The 21666-nt window shown below is 37.4% G+C and overlaps 2 protein-coding genes across 3 annotated transcripts in view; one reads left to right on the forward strand and one right to left on the reverse strand.

Annotated features, from left to right (window-relative positions):
* Nucleotides 1-6165, forward strand: part of LOC134601427 (sodium/nucleoside cotransporter 2-like) — a 94525-nt gene extending 88360 nt beyond the window's left edge. Inside the window, exons 17-19 of the mRNA XM_063445912.1 lie at nt 780-878; nt 2153-2261; nt 5329-6165. Coding sequence (XP_063301982.1) covers nt 780-878; nt 2153-2261; nt 5329-5449 — 329 coding nt within the window. The 3' untranslated portion in view covers nt 5450-6165. The remainder of the gene's footprint in view (nt 1-779; nt 879-2152; nt 2262-5328) is intronic.
* Nucleotides 6166-18925: 12760 nt separating this feature from the next.
* Nucleotides 18926-21666, reverse strand: part of ALPK3 (alpha kinase 3) — a 121735-nt gene continuing 118994 nt past the window's right edge. For both annotated transcript variants that reach the window (XM_063449427.1, XM_063449426.1), the window contains one exon: nt 18926-21487. In XM_063449427.1, the coding sequence (XP_063305497.1) occupies nt 21133-21487 (355 nt within the window). In that variant the 3' untranslated portion in view covers nt 18926-21132. The remainder of the gene's footprint in view (nt 21488-21666) is intronic.

A 21666-nucleotide genomic window follows, 5' to 3' on the forward strand; every position in this document is an offset into this window, starting at 1 on the left:
TAATGGACAGGGAGCCTTTGAGAGCATTGACACAGATTGCTAAGATGCAATGTGATTGAGGAGGTAATTAGGGAATAGGTTATAACTGGAAAGACATGCTTTAACAGAAAGCAGAGAATGGGTGGGTGGTAGGAGGGGAGGAATGGTGGGTTAGTGCTTAGTGAAAGTGGAGGTTATTGCTTGATGTGGATATGGGTGGGTGAGACACATGGAGGGGTTGTGAGAAACACATGGAGGGGCTGGGGGTGGGAGAGATACCTGGGGCGTGGGAGAAACATGTGGAGAAACTTGGGGTAGAGTGAGACACCTGGAGGAACTGGGGGAGGCAATGAAACGTGTGGAGGGGCTGGGGGAGACAATGAAACAGGTGGAGGAGCTATTGGGGAGAAATGAGACATGTGGAGGACGTGGGGGAGGGAATGAGATACACGTTGAGGGACTGGCGGGGGGAAATGAGACACGTGGAGGGGCTGGCGTTTGGATAAGACACGTGCAGGGGCTGGCAGGGGGATAAGACACGGGGAGGGGCTTGGGGCTTGGGATAAGACACATGAGGGGACCCCAGGGCACCAGGCCCGTTGGTTTCTAGTTATGTCTCTGGTCACATGCATGATTTAATTTTCCGAATAGCAATAATACCCCAAATTGTTTTACATCACAGGTACCCAAGCCTCATAAAGCATGTGCCTCTCTTTAAATTATCACATAAATGCTTGAATATAATATATGACTGTTTGACTCTGTTCTATATGTGTGTTGATTGTTTACTTATATTTCAGCCACCATCGCTATGGACAGAAAAAGTGACCTTGCCAAGGTGGTGCTTCGAGCATTGATGACTGGCGCATGTGTCTCTTTCGTCAATGCTGCCATAGCTGGTAATTAGAATGATTAAATTACAAGTTAATGATGTTGAATATTCTGGTATAGGTGACTGTTTTAAATACAAATGTATGAAAGCAATATTGTGACCACTTCAAAGCACACAAATACAAATGTTTTTGTAAATAAACTCCAACACTAAGCACGAGTATAATGGGGTGATATATGCCAACTTATTTATCTTAGTCCAGTGTTAACTCATCTTTTAATTTAGAAACTCAAATATTGTTCCAAATCTTAGGCTGAAAGACAGGATTCTGATATATCATTGATGTATCATAGACAATATGACTAGTGACTTCATGACTAATTGACTAATGACTATCTGGGCTATTCTAGGGATCTACAAAAACAGCTTGATTAGTTGTTAGATACCGTTCAAGAAAGTTTTAGATCTCATGTGCTATTACTGTGGGAACAATTTGCATATGAGGCTGGTCCAAACAACGAAGGCCGTCAGGTCTGAAATGCCAAGCTAGTTCTCTCTAGAGAACTAGCCAAAACATAATCTGAGATCGTTATATTGGGTCTCTTTGGTGTGTTAGGCTTATTAGGATTGGACAAAATCACCATAATGTCGCATTTGCTCAGTGGGACCTCAAGATAAGTATTAAAATTGAGTTTATTATAAATTAGTTTTTTAAAAATATGGTGGGACAGTATCTGTCCTACAATTGCTAGATCATTAGGTGTGATTTAAACGTATGAATCAGTCTGTTTGTCATTGGTAACTCAGGGAATCTGTAATCCAAAACGGCTGATGACATTTTGCGACAAAAGGATCCCAAAAACCCTAACATCTGCATGAAATATGCCATGTATCTTCCAGCAGTAACTGTAAGGTGCCCCGAAAATAATTTGGACCTCCAACGCCAGATTTGAATCACAGCCGAAAATTGGCCCTTAATAGGATAGATTCCACTTCTAGACATTGGAGTACATTTTAAACCTTTTGGGGTGAATGAAGGATAGAAAAGTGGTGGATTTTGTGCAATACTCCTGTGTGTGTCTGCTTTTTACATTTTGACTTGATTGCTTTTGGGGAGCACTTCTCGCACTGAACATGTAATATATTTGTGATTAGGAGAACTGCATAAATATAAAAACCAACATTCAGTTTAACAGTTTGGAGTGTTCCTTTAACCCTATCTATGCTGAAGTGCCGTAGGTGTCTGGAGTGTCTTTTTAATAAAATAAATCTTAGCTGCAGAAAATGTTTCTATCCAAAAATACTGAGAGATTGGGTAACTTACATATTTATTTATTTTAGGAATTTTGTACTACCCGCCTCAATTGGATTGCTTGGGTTTCTTTAGCCAAGGGGGTGCTTTGAATCAGAGCTACAGTCTCTATGCCTGCTGTGAGGACATTTTTGGAAGGTGAGTGATGTTTTCTATTAATTAGTATGCATTAGAAATGGGTCATTCACCTTTACTCTGTCTGTCTGTCTTCCTGATCACTGGACACTGCCAGATGGGGCAGTGCTCCCTAGGCTGGATTTACACATCAGGTGCCTCTAGGCACATCATTCTAAGGTGCCCCCTGCTGCTCCCCCTCCCCCCCCCAAAAAAAAAATTAAAAAATAAATAAATTATAGAACAGATACACTGAGTTTATTGACTTTATTAACTAGTCACTGCAGGCATAAAAAACATCTAAAAAAACCATATATTGATATTTGACAACTGCATATGTCACTATGTATGCCCATATTCCTGCTTTGAATGTGTTGTGTTAACAACTCTATAGATAGTGAGTGTATGCAGCTGTGTAAAGTTAAAGTTAAAGGATCACTATAGGGTCAGGAACACAAAATTTTATTCCTGACCCTATAGTGTTAACACCACCATCTAGCCCCCCTGGAACCCTCATGCCTCCATAAATATAGTAAAAATCTTACTGTTTTCAAGCTTGAAGCTGTAAATCTGCATGCTGTTAGACTCAGAAAAACAAGCAGTCTGCTGACATGTGGTAGCCTGATCCAATCACAGTGCTTCCCCATAGGATTGGCTGAGACTGACAAGGAGGCAGATCAGGGCACTGATTCAAACACAGCCCTGGCCAATCAGCATCTCCTCATAGAGATGAATTGAATCAATTAATCTCTATGAGGAAAGTTCAGTGTCTGCATGCAGAGGGAGGAGATACTGAATCACAGGATGCTGTGCACAGTGCTGCCCTGTGCTTTGCTGACAGCATATCTGAGTGGATGGAGGCATATTATGCCTCCATCAACTCCGAAGTGCCTCTGGTTCACTCTGAGTGACTGCAACTGGAGGTGTTCCTAGCTTTCAATGTAAACAATGTATTTTCTCAGACTGCAGGGAGCTATAGTTCTCACCTGAACAACCTCTTTAAGCTGAAGCTGTTCAGGTGACTATAGTGTCCCTTTAAAGAATGTTAGGTTAAAGGAGGTTTTGAGAGCATTTAACATTAGAGTTAGTTTAGGGTTAAATTTAGGATTAGGGTAAAGGATATTTAGGGCATGTGGAGTCTGAAGGGTTATTTGCAAATTGCTCACCCTGCTATGTCTTGTGTAATCCAGTCACTCTCATATGATTGGTTGTTGGTCTGCAGTAGCTGTTATACAGTGTGCACCACTCAGTGCTGTCCCTGCTTCTGCAAGGCATCTCCTATGTTGAGGCTGTTAGTGAGCAGATGTGAAGTGATCTCTTCCACTTCCTGTCCAGCTTCAAAAAGACCCTGGTATTACCACCCAGATATGCTTAGTCTGCTCTAACAGAGTTTCTAATGTCACCAATTGACTTTGCATTGGAATAAGATCCTGGATGCCCTAAAAGACAGGTTTGCATGTGTGATAAGGCAGAGAAGGCAAACCAGCCCAGTTCACTAAAGTCATTCATATGACAGAGCCAAAGGGAGAATTAGGAGAGTGACAGGGATACAGAACACAGAGCAAACATGCTTTGAACTGGGCACAGGGCGATGAAATAGTATGTCATCTGTCTATAAACGCTGTCAGGAATAGCTGATGCCCAACACGCAGAACTTAAGTAAAAATTAATGAAAACCCTAAGACGTATTACCAGGCCTTAGAATGGACGGATTTAACATATAAAAGAAAAAAACACAAGACAGGATATGGACAAGAATGCAGAAATCAGGGAAACAATGAAAATCCAAGGGTCAGGGTATATAGAAGTCAGAATAGTCAGGAGCCAAGCCAAAGGTCAAGGAATACAGAGATCGGATAGTCAGAAGGAAAGCCAAATACACTAGATTCAATACAACGAACGCGTTCTCGGATAACCACAATGGAAACCACGACAGGGCAAAGAGAAATGGACAAAAAGGTATATATAGCCTAAGGTGCCCCCTGAAGCATGTGATAGTGGACGTGTGTGCAATCACTAGAGATTCCGGCCGCTGTAGATTAGATGCTTTTAAGGGTTTGTAATTAACCCTTAGAGTGCCATTCCATTTTGAACACCCACACGTTCAAAATGGAATGGCACTCTAACGGTTAATTACAAACCCTTAAAAGCATCTAATCTGCAGCGGCCGGGATCTCTAATGATTGCACACCCGGCCGCTGTGTGAGGGGGAGGAGCTACCGTCAGGAGCTTAGGTGAGTGATGGGCACCACGTGGGAATGCCGCCAGACCGAGATATGCCCGCCGTGTCCCAGTCCGCTCCCGGGCATGAGCAGACCCGGCGGGTGTCGGCAGCACAGGTAAGGATCCGGCGTCATTCACCTTGACGTGTGGGAATGCTGCCGCAACGATGCGCGCCTGGACCCATACCGCTCTCTGGCAGGAGCGGACACGGCGGGCGGCCTGACAAACACACAGCACCAGGCAAGTTAGAGTGATTGGAAAATGGCACCTTCCTCCCTAAACACACTCAAAATGGCAGTTAACAAAACGTATAGAGGAAGAGTAAGGGAATAATTTACATGATTTAAAAAACCTAACTACATGAAATGAAGCGCCATTTACTACTACAAAACATAATGTTGACAAATTAACTGTAAGCCCACTTATAGCTATCGTCATGAATTATGGGCAGGGCCGTATTTCACATTAGGCAGAGTAGACACCTGGCAGCACTTGTAATGTGCCCTTATGAGCTTGGATATGCTGGTGGGGAGAGATAAGTAACAGAAGCCTGGGCCAGCATCCTCTGTAGTCAAGTCAGCCTTAATAACAGAGTTGCAGGAACAGTTATTGAGGGCATAAAACTCAGCTCTGTCTCGGGTCCTCCAGTGTCTGTGTGTGAGGCTGGACAGGAAGTGGAAGGGATCACTTCCCATCTGCCGACTATCAGCCTCTCACACAGGAAATGCTTTGCAGGAGAAGCAGGGGAAGCTTTCGTAATGCGTGATATATAACCACTCCTACAGCTCTAATATCATCAATTAGTTATCATGCTTTGTTGTTAATTGTTTGTTTGCTTGTTTGTCTTTTTTTTGTATTGTCAATACAGTGCTGAAGTTCAAAATGGAATACTTTCATTTGGAGGTAAATGGCAAAATGTTACTTCCTCTCCCCTGTATCTACAAAACTGCTGTATGTTTTACAACAACACGGACTGCACTAGCTTGTAACCAGCAGCTGCCAAATTTTTAGCTAATGGACAAACAAGCTGGATTCTTTATGCACTGGACGGACAGACGTGCCTCACACGATGACATTATTGGGAATTATAAGAAACTTTTTACTCTCCACAAGCAAGAACGATAACACTTCATCAATTCCTCTGACCATGTACTATTGGTATTACAATAATTCAAAGGATGAACAGGACTTCATACAGTGTATTTGGATTCAGTACCCGATATCAGAAGATGCGTTTTTTATTTAATATTTCCATTACTTTGGTGACATGCAGCAAACTTTCTTCACCCATCCTACTTATTAATAGAAGTCAATTTTCATTGCTTAATTCATATTCAGGACTTTACTATTGCAGCTCACTATGGTTATGATAAATTTGTTTTAGCTTTTTAGGAACCAACTGTTTGAGGATATTCTTTAGCCATTTATTGCACTGTAGTCACTGTTTTGTCATAGTATGAAATTACCCCTCAGCAAATACTCTACTGTCTCTTGAATATGTGGTTTACATTTAGATGGACCGATTTGACTTGTGATTTGAGATAAAATGTTTTTTTAAACTTAGGCCAACCAAAGAAAGCCAGGTCAGTGTTCCTTGTCCAATCAACACAGCTTCCATGCTGTCCCCTCTTCCACTTTTAACTCCTTCCCCCCAGTCTCTGAAGAAGAGGTCTCTAAACTTCTTCTGTCCTCTTCATTGCCTCCCCTGATCTGAGGCATCTTCCTCTACTCCCCTAAATATGCAATCAAAATATGACCCCATTTCTCCTTCTAACTACCATCCATATTCCTACTCCTCTTTGCTGCTAAGCTTCTTGAGCGGCTTGTGTTTATTGTCTAGCTAACTTTCTCAGTGCTAACGGCATATTTGACCTACTCCTCCCCTCTGACATGCTTTACTTCCTCTTGTGTGTCTCTACCCCTTCCTCGTAGATTGTAAGCTTGTTTGAGCAGGGCCTTCCTACCTCTTTTCTCTGTTAATATTTAATATGTCAACTACATGTTGCCAATTATCCCCATTTTATGACTATAAAGTACTGCGGTATATCTTGGCGCTATATAAATAACAATACTACTAATATTAAACAGATGCCCACATCACGTTTCTCTGCTTGACGAGGTTTTCAAGTTAGCCCCGAACCTATCATTAGCAGATTAAGCAGAAAATCGGTGAATCTCAAATCATCTATAGTGCTTTCCAAGGAGCCATTAGGCTGTGTTTACTTCTTCTACATGTCATATTACTGAACATGGAACAGATAATCTTATAGCTTTAAAATTTAATCAATTCACGGTCCCTTAATGTGTCCCTTAATTCACTGGAGTCATAATTCACAGGATGTGATGCCTTAAGTTTGGAACAGATTTATTTTTTTAGCATGGGGTTTTCAAAAGACGTCCTCATGAACTGAATTACAGCGATAATCTAGAACCAATATTGAGGAATCAAAGAAATTCAATGAACATGCGTTATCCCCTCGAGTGGCAGGTCGTAGACAAGGGGTTATGAAATAATACACTGCACATCTCCATGGCAGTCAAAGTCATTGTAAATAAATCAATTTGTTTATTTAACAGCAACTATAATTAAAAAAAAGTGCAATCATTTTCTTGAGCTACTTTTTACAATTTTATAGGGTTTAAAATAATTTTGTGAATATGAATTAAAATATAATTTATTATCTTTAATGCATTTGTATTTGTATTTATACTACTCGTTTGATGTTAACCAATCATCCAATCAAACTTGCAGATTTAGCTACCTCATTGTTTGCGAGGAGAGAGTAGGAGATTACAAGTTGGCCGTGAAATTCAGCAATTTTGCTACCAGTGACAGGACTACAAATCAATAGATGGTCTTCTATAGGTGCTTTCATGCTCTCTGTCACAGCAGCAACATCACTTGCTCTATAGTTGTTGTGATATTTCTTTGTCAATGGAATAAAGCAACTGTTCTCAAGCTGGCGCCGGTTGTGTAGTAGTAGGCAGGAAGGACTCGACACACTACATAATGGCAGCCATAGCTTATATTTATATATATATATATATATTAAGATACTATTTCCTGACACTATGTGATTTAAAAGGTTCCCCCCTCCCGCGATTCAAACCCCAATCCGTCCACGCTCCCCTGCCAACGTCACCCGGCGGGGGAGACCTAATGCGCATGCGTAGCAATAACTGCCCTCACATTAGACCTCCCCATATTATTCAATGCTTTCCTATGGGAATAATCTGATGCTGAGGTCTAAAACCCCTTCTGCCCACGTACCTCCCGCCAACTTCACCCAGCAGGAGAGTCCTAATGCGCATGCGCGGCAATAGCTGCGCTCTCATTAGACCTCCACATATTATTCAATGCTTTCCTATAGGAAAAATCTGATGCTGGAGGTCGTCCTGGAGTACGTCCAGCGTCAGATAACGAACCAAACGTCCATTCCGATTCCGCAGACTTATAGCTGCAATGTTTTACATTGCAGTTCTCTGGAACTACTCCTACTATTTGTTAACTGTAATACTAATGCAATGTACTAAAGGTGGTGAAAATATGGGTAACTCTATTACATCTTTATGACCTAATGTTAAGATGAATGCAAACTGGGGGTTTGATTTACTATTACTTACCCCTTCTATGCGTAGAAACATTGATATAGTCCTGGACGATCACGAGTTGTGCATCATTAAGATGTTTTTTTGGATAGGATTATAATGTTTTTTTTGCTTAAAGGAATGACTAGAGATAGTTATCAATCTCAATGGAAAACAATTCAAGACTCAATGATGTCTACCCTAACTAACATGGCCTCCCCGCCTAACAAATCCCTGCCCATATTGAATTAACAATATGGACATCTTCTATGTTTTTTTCTTTTTTACTCCTGACTGATGATAACTAGCTGGGATGGATCTATCTCTCAGTCTGAAGGTATGAATGAATGTGTGAAAGATGTATTTATTTCTTGGTAAGTTAGATAAATTACTCTCTATGATGTTTTTTTTTTTTCGATATTTTTATTATAATAGAGCAATACACTTGTGATTTGAATATGATGTAAACTAAAACCAAAATACACAAATGTTTTTGATATGTTTAATGATTACCATCCAATATATTGGTTGACTGTACAAAACAAAAATTATTAAATAAAGATGATTAAAACAAACAAAAAAAAGATGTAAGCTGCCAAAAAAAAAAAAAAAAAAAAAATAAACATTGCAGTTCTCTGGAACTGCAATGTTTTACATTGCAACACTAAGTGCAATAGGGCTGAAGTCAATGAGCTGAAGTGGTCTGGGGGCCTACAGTGTCCCTTTAATATTTACCTCTTCTACAGTGCGGTCATTGCTGCCATAATATGGTGCATTGAGTCCCTCCTTTATACTAACATTCTTTGGTTTACAAGTTGTTATCCATTAAAGTATATTTAAATGGGGAGACCACAAAAGAGAAAAAAGTGGGACAACAGAACACAGGAGCAAAAGAGAAAAGAAAAAAAAAAAAACACAATAGGTTATCGACGATCTACTGTCTTTTCGTTACATTTGGTTACCAGTTGAAATCAGAAAAGCAAATAGAACCTAAATATTGCATTTTTTTTTTATTGCATTTGGAACATACCAGTTGAGCACACAGTGAATAAAATCTGGTATGTACATTTTATCTTAACAAAACAGAGACAGAAAATGTACACTATTTAACAATGGAGATGAAACTGTGCATAACCACGGCAATATATCACATAAGTGCAACTTCACAATACACAGTCAGGAGGTGTGGATCCATTTGTTTAGTGTTCCAATTCTTGATCATTAAATGTATAATTATCCAAAGCGGTTTACATGCCCTGAAAGCTTGCCAAATAGTGTACTGACTGGTTCATACTCGTACTACTACAGTTAAATTGCGATTGAAGTTAGTCTATCCATTCTCGTTTTGGAAGTAGATTGTCCATTATTTAAAGAGTTTTGAATATTGTTTAAAAATATTTTTTTACAAAATTGCAATGAAAGGTTACATCTTTTCCTTTTAGCTTGCAGTGTCTTCTCCTGGACAACTGCGACACTCTATACATCATATTTCAGTTTACCAGGTAGATCCCCAGATGTTGTAAGACTACAACTCCCGTGATGCTTTGCATGCCTTTAGAATGCATTTAGAATGACAAAGCATCATGGGTTCTAGATGTAGTTCTACAACATCTGGGGATCTCTATTACCTGACTGTAATATTGGGATCAGGATCCTCCAAACCAAAATACCCATTTGTCTGTGTCAAATCCTTCAGGTTCCCTATGCATTGAATCACTGCTTAAAGGGATACCTTGGGCATCAAAACAGCTTTGGCTTAATGAAGAAGTTTGGGTGTATAGATCGTGCCCCTGCAGTCTCACTATTTAATTATCTGCCATTTAGGAGTTCAATCACTTTTGTTTATGTGTATGCAGGTCTAGTTACATCTCCCAAGGCTGTGATTGACACAGCCTGCATGAAATGATGGTTTCATTTTCAATCAGATGTTAACTCACTTTAGATATTTTTTTATTGCTTGCTCTGTACATTTAACTTTAATCACACACAGGAGGCTCCTGCAGGTTCTAGAAGACTAGTAACAGAGCAGGAGATAAAAAAAATTCTAAATTAAACAGACCATGCAATAAAGTTTGTGTATACGTTATATGTCTCTTTACAGGAAGTTTTTAAAAAGCGTTTTAAATAGCAGATATGTGAATAGTGAGACTGCAGGGACATGATCTATACACCAAACTGCTTAATTCAGCTAAAATTGTTGAATATAGGTGTTGGTGTATAGATCATGCCCCTGCATGAATATAGTGAATATAATGTCCCTTTAAATTTACGGTTCTGCATAAATTATCCTATGTAGAATAAAGGCATGGGGCCTTATTCTGTTACCAGCAATAATCTGCTAAACCAATTTTCATATTTATTCCAATTTCCATATATTCAGATCCAACTCAAGGTGATATAATGTTGCTTTATGGATGAGCAGGTTGTCATAGAGTTGTCAAGAGCATGTAACACATTTCTAGAAATTAAGTTTGGCTATAGCAAACAAGGTACAAATATGTAACAAACTTATATATATATTTGCAAAAAACAGATATCTTTTTCATTTTTCTATTAATCCAGAATTTTTTCAGGATTGTCTAGTTTGAGAATGTAATGGATTTACATAGAAACATAAATGTCTAATTTAAGACTATGTCCTCTTGTTGTGGTAGTTTTTCTTCTTTTAAATATAGTCTCCTCCTTTACTGTGTTGATTCCCTTTATGTATTTAAATGTTTCTATCATATCCCCCCTGTCTCGTCTTTCCTCCAAGCTATACATGTTAAGATCCTTTAACCTTTCCTGGTAAGTTTTATCCTGCAATCCATGAACCAGTTTAGTAGCCCTTCTCTGAACTCTCTCGAAAGTATTAATATCCTTCTAGAGATACGGTCTCCAGTACTGCGTACAGTACTCCAAGTGAGGTCTCACCAGTGTTCTGTACAATGGCATGAGCACTTCCCGCTTTCTACTGCTAATACCTCTCCCTATACAACCAAGCATTCTGCTAGCATTTCCTTCTGCTCTATTACATTGTCTGCCTACCTTGAAGTCATCTAAAATAATCACCCCTAAATCCATTTCTTCATATGTTGAGGTTATGACTCTATCAAATATCCTGTACTCTGCCCTTGGGTTGTTACGTCCAAGATGCATTTTCTTGCACTTATCCACATTAAATGTCAGTTGCCACAACTCTGACCATTTTTCTAGTTTACCTAAATCATTTGCCATTTGGCTTATCCCTAGAACATCAACCCTGTTACATATCTTAGTATCATCAGCAAAAATACATACCTTACCATCAAGACCTTCTACAATATAACTAATAAAACCGTTCAAGAGAATGGGTCCAAGTACAGATCCCTGGGGTAACCCACTGGTAACTAGACCTTGGTTCCAATATACTCCGTTGACTACAATCCTCTGTTTCCTGTCACTCAGCCACTGTCTAACGCATTCAACAATACTGGAATCCAAACTTAAAGATCGCAATTTATTGATGCCATCAATAAACTGCACCACAATCAATAAACACTAGCACCATAATCAATAAACATTAGCACCACAGATTTAAAAACAGCTAAAGGAATATGCTTAAAAAAAATGCATGTTTTTAATTAAATTTAACAAGGTGTTTTAACGCAAAACAAAAGATGCATTTTTTTAATTTCTTTTTTAAATCTCATCCTAACTTCTAAAAGTACTTACCTCGCATTAGCTGCAGAAATTGATTCTGAGGTTGAAGTATTTCTGACAAGCACAAATGGCTTTGTTCATGCCAGGAAGTGGCCAACCAAATATTCTTTAATTAGAAACGTTCGGTTGGCACATGCACGGCTATTGCTTTGATCAGACCATTCCACTGGTTTTGATGTCAGACATCGAAATAACAAACGTAAAAACGACTAAATGCTTGCATAATATCCAGGAGCTAATATTTAGAGAATAAAAGATATACATTAATAGAAAGTGGTAGTGGTATAAAATGGAATAGATACACTCAGATAACATGTAAAGATAAATTTAAATAGGATCAATCAACAAATTTTAATTATTCTAAAATTTAGATTTATCTTTACGTACTCATTTTAGGTCAGTTTTTATTACAGTATTGTATTTAGGATATTCTAATATTTCAACATATTATTTCACAATTCACATTCTACAAACTCCTATATTGCTTTTCTTTTATCTATTACATTTTGTACCACTACCACTTTCTATTAATTTATCAATTTTATACTCTAAATATTAGCTCCTGGATACTTACTTCTAGTAGTTTTTATAATTGTGCTCTTACCCAGGATTGGTGAATCCTGATCCAGTTGAGCATTCTATAGCACCAATACCTCCACTACTTCCACCTATCAGGGAAGCACACCCTTTTCTGTACTTTATACACATTCAGACATATAAATAGATTCAATTATTGAATCTATTTAAATAGAACCCCTTAATGTGGCTGTATGATTGACAGCCAATAGAGACAAAAAAAGAAAATTAAAACGGCTCTGTTCCTTTTTTTTCACGTTGGTTTTATTTTTGTGAATTAATTAGTAGGGACCTTTGGCAAATTGTCGCAATGGGCAGAGCGTAAGCAAAGTTCCATTTCAGCTGCTAAACTGATTTAATCGTAATCGATCCGTCAAGAGAATGTTTCCCCCTAGGGAAGGTTAGTTCGCACGCATGGCAAAACGTAGCGCTATGAGACCACCTGATTTCATTAGCAGAGTTTAACGCGGATGTTGGGTCGGAAGCGCCAAACACGGCATGTTAATCCTGCAATGAAAACACTGACGTTTCTGAAAAACAGCAGTGTTTTCAGTAGCAGTATTAAAAAGATGAAGATTGAGATGAAGTGGTTTGGGTGCCTATTGAGTCCTTTTTACTTAGCAGGAAACCAGGGGCAAAGAATTTGTGTAACATATGAGGCATGCTTTCAGTCATTAGCAAATATTTAGCTAAAATTCATATTTGTAGTTGGAAATCTTACGTACACAACAAAGTGCTATTTTTAGCAGCAATTTATAAACCGAGTTATTCAGTAACCAGTGAATTGTCAGGAATTGCAAATTAAACAAAAATGACTTTTCCAATTCAGCTGTTTTGTTCTCATTTGAATCTTGGTTGGTAAGTTATTGAAATTTCGTGGTTTGGCGAATAACCCCGAATATGTTTATTTAATGTATTTAATGTTCAATTTTGACCAAATGAGTCCACACTCCTTTTTACTTTAGACTTTGAGATACATCTTGATTTCAATCACTTTTCAATGTTTCCACCTTGGCCAAGCGTTTACAGCCTTGTGAACTCACTGAATACAGTATTTTCTGCAAATTATTATTAAACGGACACTATAGTCACCTAAACAACTTTAGTTTAATGAAGTTTTAGTGTATAGATCATGCTTCTCAGGTTTCACTGCTCAATTCACTGCCATTTAGGAGTTAAATCACTTTGTTTCTGTTTATGCAGCCCTAGCCACACCTCCCCTGGCTATGATTGACAGAGCCTGCATGAAAAAAAAAAACTGGTTTCACTTTCAAACAGATGTAATTTACCTTAAATAATTGTATCTCAATCTCTAAATTGAACTTTAATCACATACAGGAGGCTCTTGTAGGGTCTAGCAAGCTATTAACATAGCAGGGGATAAGAAAATCTTAATTAAACAGAACTTGCAATAAAGGAAGGATAAACTTTAGATGACTCTTTACAGGAAGTGTTTATGGGAGGCTGTGTAAGTCACATGCAGGGAGGTGTGACTAGGGTTCATAAACAAAGGGATTTAACTCCTAAATGGCAGAGGATTGAGCAGTGAGGCTGCAGGGGCATGTTCTATACACCAAAACTGCTTCATTAAGCTAAAGTTGTTTGGGTGACTATAGTGTCCCTTCAAATAAAATGAGAAGAGAGTAAATATTACAGTTATTTAGTGCCAGCACAATTCATAGCCTGTGCAGCTATATTGTCTTCAAACACATTATGAAATGTGTTTTATTGGTAGTTTCTGAAATGTCCATAATATATCACTTTCCCTGTGGAGTAATATGGAACCAAAGGAATTTGGCTTGAAATGTAATCGGTATTTATATCCCTTTGGCTGTCACATTTATCACAAAATAAACCTAGAATATCTGTCTTTATGGGATATATTTGCTTGTGTTTTATCAAATTATCCAAATCCAATTTAGATAATTAGCTGTTTTTGCTAGTGCAATTCAGAATAGGTAGTCTGGCATAGCACCAAAGAAGATCATTTAGGCATTGGTAGTTTAACTTTTTTTCCCACATACATATTTCTTTTCCTTTATTATGAACAATGCGTTTTGAAATTGGAATGAAACTTAATTAAAAATACTGTTTGGAAGAATGTAATAATATACCGGGTTCTTTGCCTCTTACTTGACAGTGGCATATTGCTGAATATGTATCCATGTATATGTGAACATAAATACACAATGAATTCTAATAGGCCAATACAATACTGGCATTCCTGAAAGGCATCCAGGTATAGAAATGAGGGCCCACCATATTCCCAATGCTAAACTTTATCTACCTAAAAAAATAAAAATTATATGTAAAAGGTTATCAAAATAGCCATTAGGGACAGTGATATTCAAAGGACACAAACACTGGAGACATCTCCAACATTTTGGTCTATGTGCCCTATTAGAGCCAGTGATGTTCTGAAGGTACACACGTCTAAGATACTGGAATGTTTTCACCTAGCCTTTGATAAGTCCTGGTGGGCAAAGTTCTCCATGTAGACCAGGTGAACAAGATTTACCATGAAGGTCAGGTATCTATGGCTATATGACCTACATCAGAAGTTTAGTTGATCTGGCTGACACAGAGAATCTTGTTCTCCTAGCCTACATTAAATGTTTAATGTACTTGATCGACATAAAAAACCTTGTTCATCTGGCCTGCATGAGGAGTTTGAACACTCCAATTGGACAAATGGCTGGATTTCCCCATTGTAGGACTAGTAGACACGTATAGGCACAAAGACATAAAGAATGTGGTTTGCCATGTGTCTTGAAGGACTTGGAGATGACTACGAATGAAAGCAAAAATTGCAAAATATCACTAAATAAGATACATAAGCTAATTATAAAGTTTTCTTTCCATAGCTGAATGTAGAGTATACCCTGTATTTTGAAATTGTGAACCATCTTCACACCACTGGCTTCAACTGCTATAGTAGGTTTAATATACCATGTTAGTTCATTATTTTGACACCACTGTGAAACTGCTCTATGTAGATAATCATTCCAAGCACCATAACCAAAACAGCTCATAGTATTGGTAATAATGACAGGAGTACCCTGGTCTTCTCTCAGTATAATTTGTCAGACCTTTTTTGAATGATTTGACAACTTACCATGGGTTTCCAAAGTGCCCACACCACATCTGGTCTTCTTCTGCAGGAGAAGCCAGATGTCTCTGCTCAGCCTAAGCCCAGATGATACAGGAATGTCCTAATTGGTTGAGTGTGCTTAAGCAACATTCTCAGCCAATAAGTGAAGTCCTACTAAGCTCCATAGTGCTAACCGTATTCTCTTGCAGGAGAATCTAGAAGCATGGGTTAGAGGCATGGGTGGCCAGTAGGACCCACATAAGCAGTTTGAATATTCTAAAACAATTTGACAAATTAAACTGGGAAAAATCTAGGGCATTCCCTACATCATAACCACTACAACGAGCTGTCATGGCTACAGTGCTTGGCGTGTTCCTTTATTATATTGTGTTTGCATTTTAAGTAGGCTTGACCATTTCCTTTTTTGGAATACTGGGATGAGAATTGACAAATTCTTGATTTGTCTCTGTATTGTATATATATATATATATATTTTCATTGATACACAAGTGTTTCACCTGTTGATAAAACTTACAATAATATTTTATTAATGTGGTGACGAAAAGCAATGCATCAGGCCTCCATAACTATTTTATATTTTTGTATACAATTTTTGGATATAGTTTTTGACAACTTGGAAGACATTGCTGTTCTATATACCTCTATGGTTTACACTTCAAATAATTATTCATTGTATTCTTATATTCTTTAACATTCTTTATACACTATTTTACTTTGGTTATATTGGATGCAACCCTCTATAACTGTTTGACTAATGCTGGCGTTCTTACCATATACTATTTATCATCTTCCATTGATCATTATGCCACTAAAATTAAAATAAAAAAATAACCAATTTCAATTGTTTAATAGAAGAAGTTTTATATTTCGAAATCTCAATTTTTTTTTTTAGAAATAACGTTGAATCTGACTATAATTTACACATTTTGCAGATTTGTGCTGTTTAGTTATAATATATTTTGTTTGATTTGATAACAGTTTCCAATTTTGAATGAAAATGAAAGAAAGTAATATTTCATCTGATTTTGACAGAAAATTCCAAAATAGCAATCAAATGGTATGAATTTAAAATATACAACTTCTTTCTAAAAATGAAATCCCATGCTTAAAATTAATCTTTCCATCCATCAAACGAAGGAATTTTTTTTTAAACATACGGGGTCTTTAAGCATCAATTTCACTAATATGAGATTTAATGACAAATGCGCACAAACACACAAAAACATTCTCTTATCACAAGTCACCTTGGAAGACAAAACAAAATGATCTGTGAAATGCTTGGATTTAAGCTTGAGGCAAAATTATTATTTTTCGTAACATTTCAGGAAACTGATAAATAAAGCTGTTACTGTTCAAAGCATGGCAACTTTATAAGCAGTTTACAATTACTAGTTTGACAAGTGGTTTTCTTTAGCAGAAACACAAAAATGTTGTCAACATAGTAAAATATGTCATTCACAAAACATAATTTTGCATATTATTTGGTCTCCCCCCTCAGATGATCATTTTGTCCGGTATTTACTATTGAGGTTGTTACAACTATTTTGATTAATAACGGATGACCAAATATTTAAAATTTGTCATTTCATATGATATTGTATGAATTTTAAAGTCTTGTTATGAAATAAAACACTTTGCATGTATTTACCCATGACATTTCATCTGGTCTGAATATATATAAAATTAAATGGTACTGACATGTTGAAAGTATAGGATAACTAAGCGGTTCCTACCACAACACTAAAAACAGTAGTGTTAAGGTGAAGCCGGCTATCCTAAGCACCTATATGAGACTCCAGGGGTCTCTCAGGGCGTAACCCTATAATAAACTATACAAGAATGGAAAAAGAGTGTATACAGAGACTCTCATCAAAAAAAGAATGAGAATCACTGTATTACCTGGATATATCTGTAGTCTTAAGGGTAATGGTAGTAATGCAGTAATAAGGATAAGATCAACAATCTTGGTAAGATAAAGTACACCAACAAAAAAACTAATGAATAACCACCTAATAAAATTAACTCCTGTGCCTACAAATAGGTATCAGCTCAGAGAAAGGGGACTATGTTTAAATAGAGTAAAAATCAATATAATAAAATTAGCTTCAATACACTGGCTCAAAAAATAGAGACTCTAATGGACCCCCAATATACTGCAGTCAGCTACATTAAAACACCAGATCATCCCAGAGACAAATATAGGCTATATGATAGGTGATATGGTCTCTGCCCCAACTGAGGGAACAGAAAAAGGATTGCGGTCCCTAGATGCAGGCAGGATAGCCAAATACTGCCCAATTACCAAAAACATATATAAATACAATTGGAGGTATTAGTCAGAGCTCTCCAATAGAAAGTACATATATGTATACCAATGTAATTAACATAAACCTTGGAGACCGGTACTAGCCAAGTATAAATTATGGAGGAGGATAATAATGAAAAGTCTTATGCCAGGCAAAAATTGAACTGGAAATAGTTAACTTGCAAAGCCTCTCTCCCTGTAAAACTGGCTAGATAGGCATAGGAGGAATAAATAATAAGAAAGTGTTACATATTATTAGTCAAAACATGCTTATAAGTATACAGTGCAGTACCCAGTGCCCATAACCCACGGAGAGAAAAAAAACCCTGACGCGCGTTTCGGTGCAATACTAAGTGCACCTTCGTCAGGGTAATTTATCTTACCAAGATTGTTGATCGTATCATTATTACTGCATTCTGCCATTGCCCTTAAGACTACAGATATATCCAGGTAATACAGTGATTCTCATTCTTTTTCTGATGAGAGTCTCTGTATACATTATTTTTCCATTCTGGTATTGACATGTTGTCTACACAATAAACTATATCTGGTATACTTTCATGTGAAATGAGTACAGTAGAGGTGAGTAGTGTGAATAACTAGAGAATGTTCTACTTTCTAAATGTACTGTTATAATATTTTAAAGTCAATTTGCAGTCATAGAACCAAGCACGGCTTGCATTAAATTAGGTATCAAAACATTATACTTTACAGCCATGCATTAATGTCTATAACAGTGTTTCTTAACCCTTGGGTCAGGACTCAAAACTGGTGACCTTAGTGGGTCCCCTGTGGTTGAAAGGGGCACCTTCTATTCATCAGATTCCAGGCAACTGCCCACAAAATATTGTTAAGACAGCAATGCCTTCCTCTATGACACACCACAAAGGGACTAATGTAGAATTTACTGTGTTATATATGGCAATTGATATATTTGTCACTGAGATAATATTTTGATTGAAGAATTGGCCACCATGCTCACAATTCCTTGAGCATCATGTAAGTCCAAGACAAGATTAACCCCTTAATGACACAACTTCTGGAATAAAAGGGAATCATGACGGAATATATCCGTCGTCTGTCCTTAAGGGGTTAAGAATCACTGCTCTTTAAAGTGTTCCTCCCTAAATAAAACACAATTTGCATTACAGTACCATTTGCAGTTATAAGAGCCCTCTCCAAAAGAATTACAGGAAGCTAAAATGTATCGGAACACTGAGTATATAAATCAAAATCTCAAGTTTGAACATACAGAACTCAAATGTTTGTTTCATGCCAAATAAATTGCTGAAAAGAAAATTGTCTATAATGTCTCTAAAATATTTCCTTTGCATGTTGATGTTTGTTCTGAGATTTTAATGCTAGGTGACATTAACCAGGAAAGAAGCCTCTATTAAAAAGGCATTTTTGTATGTATAGGTTCTAAACACATTTATTCTACAGAAGGAAAAGTAAGGCAGTTTTCCACATTATTGACAAAGTATAATAATATACTAGACTGATATTTCACCAATATTCACGTGTTTTCTGATAGACAATGTCTGTGAATAGTCCTTTTTCTCAAAGAGTATAGACAGTGTTATTTTCTTTGTAAGTTGCGTGAACGACTACAATGACTGCATATATTAGTTCTTAGATTGCTTCTATGGGATTCAGAGATTTAGTTGGTTAGTCCTTCCATCATGTTAGATGTAGAAAGGACTCCCGATGCCTTAATGTTTCGTCCCTATGCCATAACCAAGTATGTTTCCAAGATCTACTCAGGTATTTTTCTACTAATCATGAATTTCTCAAAATTATGGAGCCATCAACTGACCTGCCTATGTTTTTTTTGGAAGATGGAGCTTGAGAACCCAAATGACCAACTTTGGGAAAGTTACCACTGTATATTTAGTAATTAACATGGAAATCGAGATATCAGTTGGATTCCGAAGGGCATGTTAGTATACACGTATTTCATTACACAGAATGGAAAGTCAGATCTTGGTCACAAAAACATAATTTGTGTATTCTTTCCATAGCATGCACATTGTGAAACAAAGTAAAAACTATAATAGCATGATGATGATGATGATAATGACTAAATCAGTAACATTCTACCTGCAGTTCTGGCCATTTCATTTATCCGTGGAGAGATTAGTTTATACATGATAGTCTTGGACCAACTACTATGCAGAAACCATAGCTAATTGGTCATCATGATTAAATTTTCGCAGCTGCCCACACTAGATCACAGTACAATTCACAAGCAACAATAAAAAAACAACCCAACAGACCGAAAGGTCAACACACCTACATTCCTAGTGGAACCTTTACCCTGAAATTAACCAAAATGCTTGTCCACACAGTAAATAGTCTGGTTACGAGCTAAAACCAAAGTGACTTAAGTGCTGGTGCACAGGTGACTACATGCTCCTGAGAAGTGTTGAAAAAGTTGAAAGCTATTGCCTCTAAAATATACAAGTTGAGCTTGCTGGGAAAGTACGCTGGCAATGTAAGTCATTATTTTCTAGTACTTCCCAGAAGACAACATGTCCTTACCTGGTAAATAACTTATTTACAAAAGTAATGACTAGATGTGTGCTACATTCAGTGAATAAGGTTAGAGAATATTTTGTGATTTGTTTTCCTTTACGAAAAACAATGGTTCTATATAAAAAAAAAAAAAAAAAAAGATCTAACGGTCTTCTGACAAAATCTTTTATGGACTACTATGATTAACAAAGGTGATGCAATCGGATTCCTTTTTTCAACCTAAGTTCGTCAGCATTGTAACTTTGGTTTCAAAATATTTTTTTCATTACTTGGAAGCAAAGAGTTTATGTTTCAGTTTACGACCTTCCATCAATCTCATTTGTGAATTGTAAAATATGTTTTCCTATTTGTAGAAGAATAATCTGTAACATGCCAGATATCCATATTATCTTAAAGGTGCATCTACTCCCACAAACAAACCTGAGAATTGCATCAAAACCAATGCATCTACCCTACTATCAACAATGTGGTTTTCTCAAGGTTATCACCAACTTGTCCACTGTCTAAACCCTTGGAATATAGCTAAAACTATATTTGTTCACTTCTCATTACGCTATGCCTTAGTTTTCCTTACATCTAGAACTTCTCCTCTTTCCCAGAAAACATACCCAAATCATCCAAGTCAAAAGTTTCCATATATAGTACTGTGGTCAGCAAGAATAAATTAACCTCCACTGAACCTTCTTTGAACATTAGAACATTAGGCCGTCAACAGCCTATATTTTTTCTTAGTGTTCACCTACGCAAGTCTCAATTCCGTGTGCAGCATATAGGACATGAAAAGTCTGTTGTTTGTTTAGTGGATTAGTAATCAAGGTTCAGTCTGGACTTCTGTATGGCAGTTATAACAAAAATAAATGATCGGTGGTAAGGTGCTATTGTGGTTTCAGAGTTGTCAGTCCTTCACTGCCTTTATTTTTCGAAGCTGACTGTGTGTCTCTAATTTCTGTTGATTTACGCGTGGCTTTAGGGCTGACTCCACCTTTTCTGGTACTTTGTGGACTTGAAGTCGCCACCCCCCTTTTCTGAATCTGGGGACTGGATTGAGCTGACCCAGATTTTCTTCCCATAGATGGACTTTTGGAACCCTTAGGTTTGGTTGGTGGTTGAAGGCCTTCATTTGCTTTCAGAGACTTCAGACCAAGCATCTCACAATAACTACTGCACTGATGGAAAGACAGAAATTCCTCAAGCACTTCAGGGCAACAGCTCTCCTTTAGGCCTTGAAATCTATAAAACAAAAGAATACTTGTCAAATATTTAAATGTTGTTAATGTAAAACCATCATCACGCTCCCCAGACAACTTAGTTAATTTGAGAGACTAGTAGTTATGAACTTAAAACACATTTTCACTTGCTCTCTATCTCTGGTTTCATCCCCACATCTCTTCAACATGCTACTGCCAATC

Source organism: Pelobates fuscus, chromosome 3 (genome assembly GCF_036172605.1).
Source record: "Pelobates fuscus isolate aPelFus1 chromosome 3, aPelFus1.pri, whole genome shotgun sequence".
Lineage (NCBI taxonomy): Eukaryota > Metazoa > Chordata > Amphibia > Anura > Pelobatidae > Pelobates > Pelobates fuscus.